Here is a 12,425-nt window from a genome sequence, read left to right as displayed (position 1 = left end):
TTCATACATGAGAACCCCGGCAGAGCTGCTGCCTCACCATCCAGTTGCTTAGCCAGTTCTTCTTGAATGAGCCTTCTCATCTGCTCCAGTGATGCGGATTCCCCCTGCGGAAATGTTGATGATTCCGGATGACTGAATTATTTACAAAACATTGTCCCTGCTTACTGATACACTACTTACTCTCGGGCCAGGCATTCCAGGGTTCCCAGAAGGTCCTTGTGGCCCAGGAGATCCAATTTCACCGGGTGGTCCTGACATGCCCATCATCCCAGTATGGCCCTTTCTGCCAGGTGGTCCTGTATTTCCTGGTATACCAGGTTCTCCCGATTGTCCTTTATCTCCTTTGATGCCAGTGTCACCCTGAAATCGATGAGAATATTTGTAGGTGGTATTTTTGTGCAGAGAGATCCTAGTACTTACTTTTTCACCCTTAAAGCCACGATCACCCGCACGTCCTGGGACTCCCTACAAAACCCCAAAGATGTAAAAAAACAAGAAACAAAATTGCAATATGTACTGTACATTAAATAAAATAAGTTATTGATGTTAGCTACCTGTTTCCCTTCTGGACCAACAGGACCAGGCGGACCCTGGAAATCGGGATAAATGTCAACATACGAAGGGTGCGAATCAGGGATTTTAACCTCCAGACACTTACCGAAGGACCTTTAGGCCCACTGAAGCCTGGTAATCCTGGATTTCCGGGCTCTCCTCTTTCCCCTCTCAAACCCTGAATGATGGCAAAGACATAGATGGTCATCACACAAAATGTACTTCCCCTACTTGAGTGCAGTCTAAAAACCCAGATCCTTAGGGAGGATTCAGCGAGATTAACATTAAGCTTCGTGTTCTAATCAACATGGCACAGTACTGTGGATCAAAATCTCATAAAGCAATCTTTTATTTGAGATTTACCATCTCGAATGGATTGAAAACATTTAGAAGTGCCAAGGACCAGCATGGGTTATCCAATCTTTGCAGGAACGGCAGAATATTGGACTCACGTGGCAACGTTTACTATTCACCAAAAGTAGCAACGTGATTTTGCGATACTCTCTCTTCTTCAACACTTTCTCTTCCAACCTCTAAGTTTCCTTCCCTCTTGCCTTCCCGAGGCCATTTCTGATTATCTGCTCCCTCTGCCGACTGATGTAGTTCCCATCCGACTCACCCACCAGCCGCCTCCTCCCAGGAAACCATATATCAGCCCGAGGTCCTGCAGTCTTCTATTTGCGCTCCACTGTTCATGGCCCTGGTCCTTGTGTCACCCCGCACTCCTTACACAAGTGAACTGACATCATTTGAGTGTGAAATCTCTCAATTATATGGAGAGCAGAGGCTTCACAAGCTTTAAGAGGACTCGGGTGGCACTTTGAAGAGATGGGTGTCTGCATATAAGCGACAGTCACTGAACGAGTCCTTTGTCTACCTCGAGGAAGTTTAGTTTAAGGCACGGAAGGTAAGAGGGACGTTGTATAAATAAACAATTGGACTTAAAGTTTAAAGTCAAAGGAAATTATTTCACGTTATTAAGGGTTTCTGTCACATTATCAATGCCAAGCTTGAATTCCTGATGTTCCTCCACAATAATTTTCCAATAACTAATTTCCAGCCTCTGAAAGTTCATCCAAAGGGGAGACTTTTGTCACCAAGACAAATACATCTTCCATCATAACCTGACAGCTCATCTCCAAGATGAAGCAACACTTCCCATCCTCTCGGCGTGCTCTCATTCTACAAATGCATCTTTTCCTGTTTTTTTCTTCAATTTATTGCCACGCGACATCGCATCATCATCATTCAGAGATGTTATTGTGACAGCATGGCTGTTTGCGGATGTTGATATTTTTTCTCAGTTGGTATATTGTGGAATAACGACATTACTCACTGGAGTCCCTGGGAGACCTCCTTTGCCCGACGGCCCTGGTTCACCCTGCTTGCCCTGGGAAGGAAAGAAACAGAGAGAGAGAGAGAGAGGACGCGATGGACTTATTTCCATACATCGGTGCGTCTTTCTGCTTGACATGACACTTTGCTGAGTCGTGTGTTCATGCTCACTGTCTCGCCTCTTGCTCCAACGAGTCCCTCAGGTCCAGGAGGCCCCTTTGGACCCTGTCATAACCAAACGAGAGTTTGAAAATATACAGATGGAAGAATTAAAGGTGCTCTGGTTTATAAACGTGACCGTAGACGGAGATGGATTAAAAGTCCCTCATGACAATAAATGGGACAAAACTCTCAGAATACAGAAAGCTCCCGCGGTGTGATATTTGACACTGCTGCTGAGTAAAACATAGACAGGATGAAAGGTTATTTTGGCACTCTGCTCCAAGCTTGTTTTAATCATCGGTGGGCTTGATTCCAGAAGACGGCGGGAAGCAACGCTGCACCCTGAAGAATGTTTTATGTAGTTTTAACAGTCCAGGATTTTCGACGGTGCAATATTTATCGCCACTATACAGCATAGCTGGGAGGAACCGCTATATTTAGTTATTTATTATAAGGTTTTGTGGTTCTCACTCCGTTTTTCTTGGAGGCAAATAAAGCACATTTTCATATTTGATATATTCATGAAAATTACACACAAGTCTTGAGAGATATTAAACAATATAAATAAACACACCGTACCTCCTTTCCAGGTTTGCCCTCTCGGCCGGGTAATCCAGGTTTTCCGTCTTCTCCCTGTTTGACACATGGAATTATAGCGGAGATAACTTGTATACTATATCATGATGTATAGAATAAACACACAAGCACATGACTATTAACAATTATAACGATTTTGCATGGTTAATGCTTAAATGAGGGTACATTGCATATTAGGGACAAACGTCGAGCGGAGTTCAATCTTGCTCAAACTTTGTGACAATACAAACATCAGCTTTATATGCCTCTATAAACTCAGATTGATGGCTCATTTGCCCTAGTTTAACAACATTTATTTTTAGCTCACTTGTGTTTGCTTTGCTTACCTTTGACCCAGGAGAACCGGGTTCTCCTCTGTGGCCCTTGAAGCCCTGAACAGGAAGAGACCGTGGTGAACTGGCTGCAGCGGCCGGTGTGGTCGTTTAGATATTGGATTTTATTCTGGAGGCTACTTACTGGGAGTCCACGCAGTCCAGGGTTCCCAAGTGGTCCAGGTTCACCTTGTTTGCCCTGCCATCAAAAAAAGTCTTTCAGCACACTCTCCAACTGGTGTCATGATAGGAGACTAAAGTGTTCTACTTACTGGTTCTCCTTGTTCACCTTGTATACCGTCTTTTCCGATTTTTCCAGGTGGACCCTGCAATTGAGTGGAATGCAATTGTCATTAGGGAGGACATTATGATCACACTGAATGTATATAGTTTGGAAATTACATAATTATTCTTACGATCATGCCAGGAAGACCCGGAGGACCCTGGATACCTTTAAGCCCCTCTTTGCCCTATTAAAAACAAACAGACAGAGTCATTAAAAAGATGAAGTGACTACTAGGCACCACCACTTTGCCAAAAAGCAGAACTGCGTATAGCTTTTACGGGCGGGAAAGTACGTGATTCTGGCCTGACCTTCTCTCCAGAGGGTCCTTGCGGCCCAGGAGGACCAGGTTGGCCATCATTACCCTGCACACCAACAAAATGTTACCAAATTGAGCACATGTGAACTGCTTGGAAGAGTATTTGGAGGATGTGTTAGAAAATGTCTTGGTAAATATGAAATAATAAAAGAGCAATTTACCACTGCACCCATCATTCCAGCTGGACCGGGGTGGCCTGGAGGTCCAGGGTGACCCTTCAAAATAAAGAGGAAATAATTAAAACATAACATGCTGAATATTAATGCAATGAGTAGTTTTCAGCCTACCTTTTCTCCTTTATCTCCTGGCATTCCAGCTGTACCTTTGTCCCCTTTAAGTCCCTGTGCGGATAAATTGGTTAACTTGATATTATATTTTCAGGATGAAATATTTTCTACAAATACACGAAAACAAAACAAATTACTTGGATTAAAAAAATGGAAATAAATAGAAATAAAAGTTAAGCAGAGCTGCAGAGTTTGTGTTTGGCGATGTGTCTGTTGCATGCACCACATACACAGATCTGCTACACCAATTTTCAATCGGCGGCTTAGTGATGAAGTGCTGCCTCCATGAATGAAAATACAATCATTACAGTCTCTCTTTCTTCGCACTTTGTGCCTGTAGTGCCTCGTCAGCACTTCTGCTATCATGCTGGCAAAAAGCCTTCTCGAAATTGGGCTCACAACATTCGGATGCAGTGAGTAGTGGCCCATTTGCATGAGACAGCACCACCCACTCAAAACTGGCTGATTTTAATTCAGGCAGAAAAAAAAACCCCATCTGATTCAATAGAATGAAATAAAAAAAGAGTTTGAGCTATCACCTGAACAGAAGAAACGGAAAAAAATTAGCATTTTCCCATGTCAGCAATAAGGAAACGCTTTAATGTGCCAACTTACCTTTCCTCCATCAGCTCCGGGAGGTCCTTGAGGTCCCGGTAGTCCCGGTGCGCCCTGTAATGACACGGCAGACAATCAGTCTTTGTCCTGGAAGACTAAGCGTGCCCTAATTGCTCACTAGTGCCCCCGGAGGAGGCCCTACTAATGACGCAGACTGTGTCTGGGCGTACTTTGATTGATGAGCACACATTAGTAACTTGGACCTCACGCCTCGTGTTAGGCCAAATGAATGCAGCCACACACACACACACACACACACACACACACTCCATTGACTTTACATTCGGGGAAAGGTGATATTAACCATAATTTAGAATACAAATGACTTTGTCCTACTTGATAGCCATCTTGACCATCTTTCCCAGGAGGTCCATGTTGTCCTTTATCGCCTGGCAGTCCCGGGAGACCGGCTGGTCCAGGGGGACCTGCTGGGCAGTCTGAGCAGATGTCCTAAATGATACAAAAAGCGCCTTTTAGTTTTAGTTTTCAATCTTTACATAAACAAGCAGTGGCGCTTACCTTAAGTTTGATGTCAGAAAGGTCTGCTGCTTTTCCCTAGAGAAAATGATCATTAAGTATCAAACTGAATTGGAGGATGCTAGAATATATTGCGGTTATCTACCACCATATATTGAAAATACAACAACAAAATATTTCAGGCTTGAGAGCAGTGGTCTCCAATTCCGGTCCCCATCCCTACTCACAGGCTCTCCAGGTGATCCCTTCTCTCCAGGCCTTCCCGGTAGTCCCTAATTGGAGAATTTCGGTGGTGGATAACATGTACAGTATTATTAACCGCATTGAGTCAATATTTTGAGAAACAATATGCAAGAGGGAGCCGAGTTTGGACTCACGTTATGACCGGCAGGGCCATCAGGACCAGCAATTCCAGGAAGACCCCTCAAGCCCTGAAAACCAGGGAAAACAATTATTATTATTATTATTATTTATAATAATAATAATATCAAAATCAAATATTACATACAAATTAATATTTACCCAAGACAAAAGCACAAAATAATTCCTGAAATTTAACTTACAGGTGGTCCGGGATCGCCATTATTTCCAGGGGGGCCCTGTAAAAAAGACAAATGCAGTCATTACAAACTTGTTCAAAGTCCGATAAACACCGTATAGTCGAACAAGCTTGTATTGGCGATCATACCTGAGGTCCTGTTTTGCTTTCCCCTGGGGAGCCCCTGTCACCTGGTAACCCTGGCTCACCTATTGACCCCGGGGGACCCTGAGAGACACAAACCAAGCTCAAGCCACTCTTCTCATCCTCCGTTATGACTTTTTTTTTTTAATTAATTTTATGTTTTCCGAATTTAATATCAAAACCTCCGTGAATGAACAGAGATTAATTTGTTACAGCCCTACATTGGGCTGCCTCTGATGTGCGCCCTTTGGCCACCAGGGGGTGGTACATGCAGATGCACACGAAGACTTTCACAACTGACAATGCTGGAGGAATATCTGTCGTTCTTCACAGAGGATAATTAATATATGCCTGTGAGTATTACGTCTGTCTACATGTGTTGCTTCATCCTTCGTGTTCATTTATCCATTAATTAAAGGGTTTTAGCAAAACGATGCAATTAATCAAAGCTATTCTTTTTTTTCTTTTTTAATCGACTTGCTTCTGTCTCAGAAACCCCCCTGTGAGTTGACTTACCACCGTATTTCGGTTAAAAAAAAAAATAAAACCATTAGCAAACACAAAGAAAATCACACAATACTGTATCTATTTTATTACCTTTGGCCCAGGGGGTCCTTCATTTCCCCGTGGTCCTGGTTCTCCCTGCCATATCACAAATGAAGTCAATTAAGTATCTCGGAAAAACAAACACCTCATATAAACTTCTCAAGACTAAATCATTGGGCATTAGAAAGTGTGTACAAGCTCATTCTTCATGCACATAAATGGCAACAGCGAGGCCTCGGGGCCGCACCTGGCTGCTGTAAAAAGAAGAATGAATCAAATAAATGAAAACTAAGCGTGCTTCCTGTTTGCCCGCGCCTCGTCAGCAGCTCTGAGGTGGGAAAAAAAAAAAAAAAAAACTGAAATGGATGGAGGCACAAAATGTGCCAACTCAGGCTTGGAGCGTTGCGGTTCGACATGTATGCCACGTAGCGCATGTTTACAAGCACAACACGTGTGGAAGAAAAGAGCTGAAGATAGTAAAAAGTGTGTATTGTCATGCATTTCTTACAGCAAGGCCATCTTTCCCCTTCCCTGTTGGTCCTGGGGGTCCAATCAAACCAGGCTCTCCGGGTGGTCCTCGTTGCCCTGTCTGCCCTGGTTTGCCTGACTCTCCCTAAAGAAAATATAGATTTTATTAGATTTTTTTAAGAAGGTAAACTTATGATTATGATTATATATTGCTAAACAAAAAATGCATTAGTTATTGTGGGCAAACTTTTTGATTGGCGGGCTGGACCAGGAGCAGATGGATGGAGTGTTTTTGTAACCTCACCTCATCGGAGAAAAAAAATACATTTAATTTGAAATGAAAATGAATAAATTACAGCAAAATATATGCGTTTGACACACCAGAATATTTAGAAAATAAAACATTAACGTTTATTCATTTATTTCTTTTCCAAGTTTGGCGGGCCGGACTAAAACATTTTATGGACCGCATGTGGCCCCCGAGCCGTAGTTTGCCCACGCCTGGTTTAGTGTGATTATGATAATGGTATAAAATAAAAATAATAACCCCCAAAATACCCGACACCGGTGGTCGGTTCAAAAATGGCTCACCAGTGATGGGACATTGTGATTTCTCAGGAATAATTAGAGAGCGAGTGTGAAAATCTAACCACTAGCAGATATTTACAAAAATATAGCGATGCATATTATTTACTGCATCTTTTTCCCACCTTGTTAAATCATTGTTCATAACGATGGTGAGAAATCATTGACATGAAGATCAGAATATTAATTAAGACAGTTTTAAAAAATGAGTGACCGCACTACTGCCCGGTACTTTAAAGTCTGTTGTTTTTTCGCCATGAAAATGAACTATGCGACCTTGTCTCCTCTCTCTCCAGCAGGACCGGGAGGCCCGGTGATGCCTGGTATGCCCTTAAAAAAAAGGAGAGACATTGTAAATGTCTGTTCAGTCACACAGGTTACTTCAAATTGCGCACGTAGACGTACCACGTTGCCCGGTATCCCGCGAGGGCCTTGAGGACCAGCGACACCAGGAGGCCCCTGCAGCAAACACATGAGTGGTTCGTTGCTAAACAATGTACCACGATCGGGCATCTTCCTGTAAAACGCTTGAAATCCATTCAACTCACTGGGTCCCCGACACGTCCTGCCTCGCCTTGAAGTCCCGTGTCTCCCTTTGAACCCTACAAAATCAAATATGATCAATTGATTGAGTTTTGAATCGATTTAATAATTATTGCTTTTGCTTCTTACCGATAGTCCAGGTGGACCCTTAAAGCCTTGCTCACCAGGTAATCCTCTCGGGCCCTTCAGTGAAAATAAAGGCTATTTACTAGTGCACTTGATTTAATTGAGGAATAAAAAAAATCCATTAAATAATATAATATAATAATTAAATGACATGAATAAATAATATTCATAATTGTAAAATTAACATGATGCAAGACATTAAAAATGATGAGCATCCCATTTGTCCAGCAGAGTACAGTAGTCATAACATTCATATTGTACCTCTAGTGACATCTAGTGGACGCTTTTGCACATTGCAATATATAATTGATAGAATATATCAAATATAAAAAATAAAAAAAAGTCTGAAATATAAAAATATGTAGACAAAAATCCCACCATTTCTCCAGTCTGTCCTTGGTCCCCTTTCTCTCCTTTTTCTCCGGGTTTTCCCTTCAAGTTACAACAAAGTCAATGTGTGTGAGCTTAAATTAATTTAACGAGGAAGGAAGAAACACTGAAATCATCGCTGAAATATTTGCTAATTCCATTTCAGGTGAAACTTTTTAATTTTTTTTTTTTATAAGACATTGTTATGTTGAGAAGCAACTTACAGGTTCACCCGGCTCAGGAATGACATTTGCTACCTAAAGCAAAAATACAAATATGATATTTGTTAATACGCAATCATTATTATTATTTTTATGTTGCTATAATAAAATGGAATTTACATTTCCGGGTATGCCAGGAAGTCCTCTGGCTCCTACTTCACCCTGAAAGCAGGAGAAGAAGACAATAATGTGAAATTAATTAGAGCAATATTCGTCTTATATAAACACATTATATGCACCATCGGATAAAGATAACTTCTGTACCTTGTCACCCTTTTCACCTTTTGGGCCCAACGGTCCCTCTTGCCCCCTGTCGCCCTAATAAAAAAAAAATAATTATTAAAAAAAATATATTTTTTTTTAAAAAATCTGGGATTTTTTTTTTTCCCACAGTTGCAGAAGTGATAGCGATATTGTTTTCTACATACATGACTTCCCCTCTCTCCTCTCGCTCCATCGGCACCAGCTACACCAGGTGGGCCAGCCAATCCCTTGTTTCAACAAATAAACTTTATTTCCAAATCCAACACAAAAAAAAAAAACATAAATCACCAAAACCAAATCCATGCGCTCACTCGCTCCCCTGGAGGTCCTCTTGGTCCAGGTGGCCCGTCATCTCCCTAAGATGTGTCGAAGAAGGGGTTCGCCAAGTTGTGAGATTTGCGGATGGAAAAGTCATATTTAAAAAAAAATAAATAAATAAATAAATAAAAGCTACCTTTGGTCCAGCTTTGCCAGGAAAACCATCTGCTCCACGCTCTCCTCTGGGCCCCTTAAAGAGACATCATACCATTATTAAGATATCAAACATCACTTGGAAAAATGGAGCCACGGGTACACTGTGCGGGGAAATCTAAAGATAAATTCCAAAAATATTGTCTACAATTCAGATGAGGTTTTAAAGTAACATCTAATTATTTCCAGTTACCAGGCGTTAATCTGACCTCAAGGTTCGGTGGTTCAATCAAAGGTGCCAAATTTGGTCTTTTTTTCCAACAAAAGGCCATACATGCTACCTTGTATCAATTTGTTACTCAAACATTTTGATTGGCGGGTTCTAAAATTTGACTGAGGGGCCGGACCAGGAGCAGATAGATGGAGTGTTTTGGTCACCTCACCTCATCGGGGAAAAAAAACAAAAAAACATTTAATTTTAAATGAAAGTGAATGAAAGCATTTCAACAAAATCTGTGTTTGTATTTAGAAAATAAAACATTAACAAGATTTATTCATTTAATTTTTTTAAAGTTCGCCGGGCCGGATTAAAACGTCTAACGGGCCGCATGTGGCCCCTGGGCTGTAGTTTGCCCACCGATGCTCTAGATTATTCTTCTTACATAAAATGATACAAACCATAGTGCCATCATTTCCAGGAAGACCGTCCAGCCCGTCTTTACCAGGAGCACCCTTTTGAAGGTCAGAGATGAAACGACACGATGACGCACAGATGAAATCGTACAGTGTTCGTTTCATGAAATTAAATCATTGAAATTACACTCACAGGCTTTCCAGCCTCGCCTGGTTTGCCGGAAAATCCAATTTCACCTGGCAGACCCTTTGTAATAAAATTAGTAAACAAACCATTCAGGCATATAATATTTCATCATCTTATTATTGTAAAAAAAAAAAAAGAAAAAAAGAATAAATACGTGACTATATTTTGCTTACAGGTGGTCCAGTGTTGCCGTTGTTTCCCGGTGTTCCCGGTGGACCCTGCGGACCCTGCGAAATAAACATTTACAACATGAATAAAAATTATATGTGAAGGCTTGCAGGAACATTTTTCGCCATAACATGAAAAGTTAATTTGAAACTCAACGATGCCCTCGGCAGAAGCATGCCATTTTTTATTTTTTTTTAATTCTACTTTGAATAATTGAGAAGTCCGCACTCTTAAAATATGAAATAAAAGCCCAGTGTTCTTGCTCATTGCTTAATGGTATGAAAATGAAACACATTCTTACAATCGGTCCGGGGAGGCCGTCCACTCCGGGTAATCCACTTTCACCTTTCTTTCCCTGGAAGACAAATGAAGAGGAAAGAGGTAAAGATGAAAAATACATTTCGGCATAATAAGTGTAACGATGACTCGAACCCGCATTAGGAAATTGTAGCATATTTTCATAAATGTGAAGATAACAGCTCTCCGTGGTTTGGAGCATTCAAACTTTTTATACCAAGTAAAAAAAAATTAAAAAAAAAAAGTTAAATACAACTGAACAGTTACTCAGTCATTCTTTCACACACCACTAGAGGGAGCCCCCCCCACACTACAATTTGAGAATCCCTGATCTGTATTCGTTTGTATTTTGGAAGTTACTCTCGCCAATGTTTTGACCACTGGGACCTAAACTCCGGTGGGTGGATGCTCCATAAAAGCAACACGCTGCTCATTAATTAGAGCAAAGAATTAACGTTGAGGTTTTCCAAAATTGTCTCTCTGGGCTACGATTCATTTAGCAAGGAGATTAACTGCTGCCAGCTGACACGGCCCATATGTTTGGTTCGCTGGAGAACATCTCAGGAGAGAAAAATCATCCAACCGAGGCTTGGTAGGTTGTTCGTTCGTTAGCAATTAGCATATTTCCCTCGCGGAACGACGCCTAAGAAGGAACCAATCGGGGAATGTTGCAATTTTTGGTGCAATTTCGGTGCAGACCAATGAGGAGAAATTTCCCGTATTTCTCACAGTAAAAAGGCGACAAATATGTGAGAACATTGTACATAAAAACACAATTTTTACCCGTTGGCCAAACTCGCCAGGTTCTCCTGGTATCCCCTGAGGTCCTGGAGGACCCTTTTGAAGAAGAAAGTTTAATTACGATTATCCGTCAGGACAACCATCACACTGCTTGCATGTGAACAGCCTCAAGCAAACATGCGAGGGAAAAAAAATCCTTACAGGTGGTCCGGGTGGGCCGTCAGCCCCTGGAAGCCCTGGAAGCCCGAGTTCGCCCTGAAATTGGTCATATGATTAGCATGGATTTGCACATTTTGATGAAAAGAGGGAGAAACGGCGGCATTTTCTTGACCATTGTCACTTTTTGGTGTGTTACAGCAAGAATTTTTTTTTTCTCACCCTCAATATTGTATAAGTAACGGGCCATGAAGAAAAAAATAAATAAAAGAATGCATTCTTATGTTCAGTTTCAAAATCATGTAGTATTACTTATATTAAGATTAGAACTCACCTTTTCTCCCCTCAGACCTTCTTTTTGGTACTGGAAAAAAATAAAATAACATAAAAGTGATATTTGAGCCAATAATAAAAAGGAAGCACCAAGTGTTCACAACATTATTTTTTTAAATATTTTTTTTTTGTATGCATGCGTGTGTTTCGGCATTTACCACATCACCAGGAAGTCCGGGAATTCCTCGCTCGCCCTGTGACACAATCCCCGCAAGGAGAAAGAGCTCATCAAAAGGAAGAATGCTTAAATTTCCTCGGGCGACGTGATAACAGGTCGTTAACGTTAACCGCAGTCGTGAGTGTCGTCTGTCGACAAAGTAAATCACAAATTGCACGCAGACGAACGAGCGTGCGGGTTTTTGATGGTACGAAAAAAGACGGAGGAATGTCTGGGAGTGGGGCTGTACCTTATCACCTTTTACTCCACTGGCACCGAGAAAACCAGCCTCTCCCCTCAAGCCCTGAACAATTTTGGAGAAAAAAAAAAGTTATTCTGATAAGAATAAGAAAATAACTTCGCACACTTGGTGCACAACTTACGTCTTTGCCGCGAATGCCAGGTTTTCCAGGTAATCCATCCAAACCGCGCTCACCCTAAAAAGACGGGAGATTTCAAATATTACACAGAAAAATAACTTGTGAAAAATTATGAGCAAGAGTTCCGTGGCAATTCTCATTATTTTTTTATTTCCACAAAAATTACCCGTAGCAAAAATGATTCATGCCTTTTGCAAGAACACTCAATGAAGAGATCCAA

General features: G+C 41.4%; 1 protein-coding gene across 2 annotated transcripts in view; it reads right to left on the bottom strand.

Moving 5' to 3' along the window:
* Positions 1 to 12,425, bottom strand: part of col22a1 (collagen, type XXII, alpha 1) — a 31,460-nt gene that overhangs the window by 2,373 nt on the left and 16,662 nt on the right. Inside the window, exons 18-62 of one of the 2 annotated variants that reach the window (XM_088319467.1) lie at positions 12,209 to 12,262; positions 12,076 to 12,129; positions 11,827 to 11,862; positions 11,670 to 11,699; positions 11,381 to 11,434; positions 11,222 to 11,275; positions 10,443 to 10,496; positions 10,147 to 10,200; positions 9,980 to 10,033; positions 9,832 to 9,885; positions 9,197 to 9,250; positions 9,054 to 9,098; positions 8,907 to 8,969; positions 8,743 to 8,796; positions 8,599 to 8,640; positions 8,482 to 8,514; positions 8,267 to 8,320; positions 7,892 to 7,945; positions 7,768 to 7,821; positions 7,625 to 7,678; positions 7,496 to 7,549; positions 6,675 to 6,779; positions 6,218 to 6,262; positions 5,627 to 5,704; positions 5,502 to 5,537; positions 5,316 to 5,369; positions 5,166 to 5,210; positions 4,981 to 5,016; positions 4,798 to 4,911; positions 4,462 to 4,515; positions 3,847 to 3,900; positions 3,721 to 3,774; positions 3,552 to 3,605; positions 3,374 to 3,427; positions 3,230 to 3,283; positions 3,103 to 3,156; positions 2,973 to 3,017; positions 2,629 to 2,682; positions 2,059 to 2,112; positions 1,889 to 1,942; positions 659 to 730; positions 555 to 590; positions 421 to 465; positions 181 to 360; positions 38 to 104 (exon numbers count right to left, since the gene is read on the bottom strand). In XM_088319467.1, coding sequence (XP_088175593.1) covers positions 38 to 104; positions 181 to 360; positions 421 to 465; positions 555 to 590; positions 659 to 730; positions 1,889 to 1,942; positions 2,059 to 2,112; positions 2,629 to 2,682; positions 2,973 to 3,017; positions 3,103 to 3,156; positions 3,230 to 3,283; positions 3,374 to 3,427; positions 3,552 to 3,605; positions 3,721 to 3,774; positions 3,847 to 3,900; positions 4,462 to 4,515; positions 4,798 to 4,911; positions 4,981 to 5,016; positions 5,166 to 5,210; positions 5,316 to 5,369; positions 5,502 to 5,537; positions 5,627 to 5,704; positions 6,218 to 6,262; positions 6,675 to 6,779; positions 7,496 to 7,549; positions 7,625 to 7,678; positions 7,768 to 7,821; positions 7,892 to 7,945; positions 8,267 to 8,320; positions 8,482 to 8,514; positions 8,599 to 8,640; positions 8,743 to 8,796; positions 8,907 to 8,969; positions 9,054 to 9,098; positions 9,197 to 9,250; positions 9,832 to 9,885; positions 9,980 to 10,033; positions 10,147 to 10,200; positions 10,443 to 10,496; positions 11,222 to 11,275; positions 11,381 to 11,434; positions 11,670 to 11,699; positions 11,827 to 11,862; positions 12,076 to 12,129; positions 12,209 to 12,262 — 2,557 coding nt within the window. Of the gene's footprint in view, positions 1 to 37; positions 105 to 180; positions 361 to 420; positions 591 to 658; positions 731 to 1,888; positions 1,943 to 2,058; positions 2,113 to 2,628; positions 2,683 to 2,972; positions 3,018 to 3,102; positions 3,157 to 3,229; positions 3,284 to 3,373; positions 3,428 to 3,551; positions 3,606 to 3,720; positions 3,775 to 3,846; positions 3,901 to 4,461; positions 4,516 to 4,797; positions 4,912 to 4,980; positions 5,017 to 5,165; positions 5,211 to 5,315; positions 5,370 to 5,501; positions 5,538 to 5,626; positions 5,705 to 6,217; positions 6,263 to 6,674; positions 6,780 to 7,495; positions 7,550 to 7,624; positions 7,679 to 7,767; positions 7,822 to 7,891; positions 7,946 to 8,266; positions 8,321 to 8,481; positions 8,515 to 8,598; positions 8,641 to 8,742; positions 8,797 to 8,906; positions 8,970 to 9,053; positions 9,099 to 9,196; positions 9,251 to 9,831; positions 9,886 to 9,979; positions 10,034 to 10,146; positions 10,201 to 10,442; positions 10,497 to 11,221; positions 11,276 to 11,380; positions 11,435 to 11,669; positions 11,700 to 11,826; positions 11,863 to 12,075; positions 12,130 to 12,208; positions 12,263 to 12,425 lie in introns of those variants that run through there. The other variant, XR_015847015.1, reaches the window with a different exon arrangement.

This window comes from Idiotropiscis lumnitzeri, chromosome 16 (genome assembly GCF_059441095.1).
Source record: "Idiotropiscis lumnitzeri isolate Australia: NSW breed Sydney's pygmy pipehorse chromosome 16, RoL_Ilum_1.0, whole genome shotgun sequence".
Taxonomy (NCBI): domain Eukaryota; kingdom Metazoa; phylum Chordata; class Actinopteri; order Syngnathiformes; family Syngnathidae; genus Idiotropiscis; species Idiotropiscis lumnitzeri.
The sequence above is the reverse complement of the archived record's forward strand: the minus strand, read 5'-3'. Positions and strand labels throughout refer to the sequence as shown.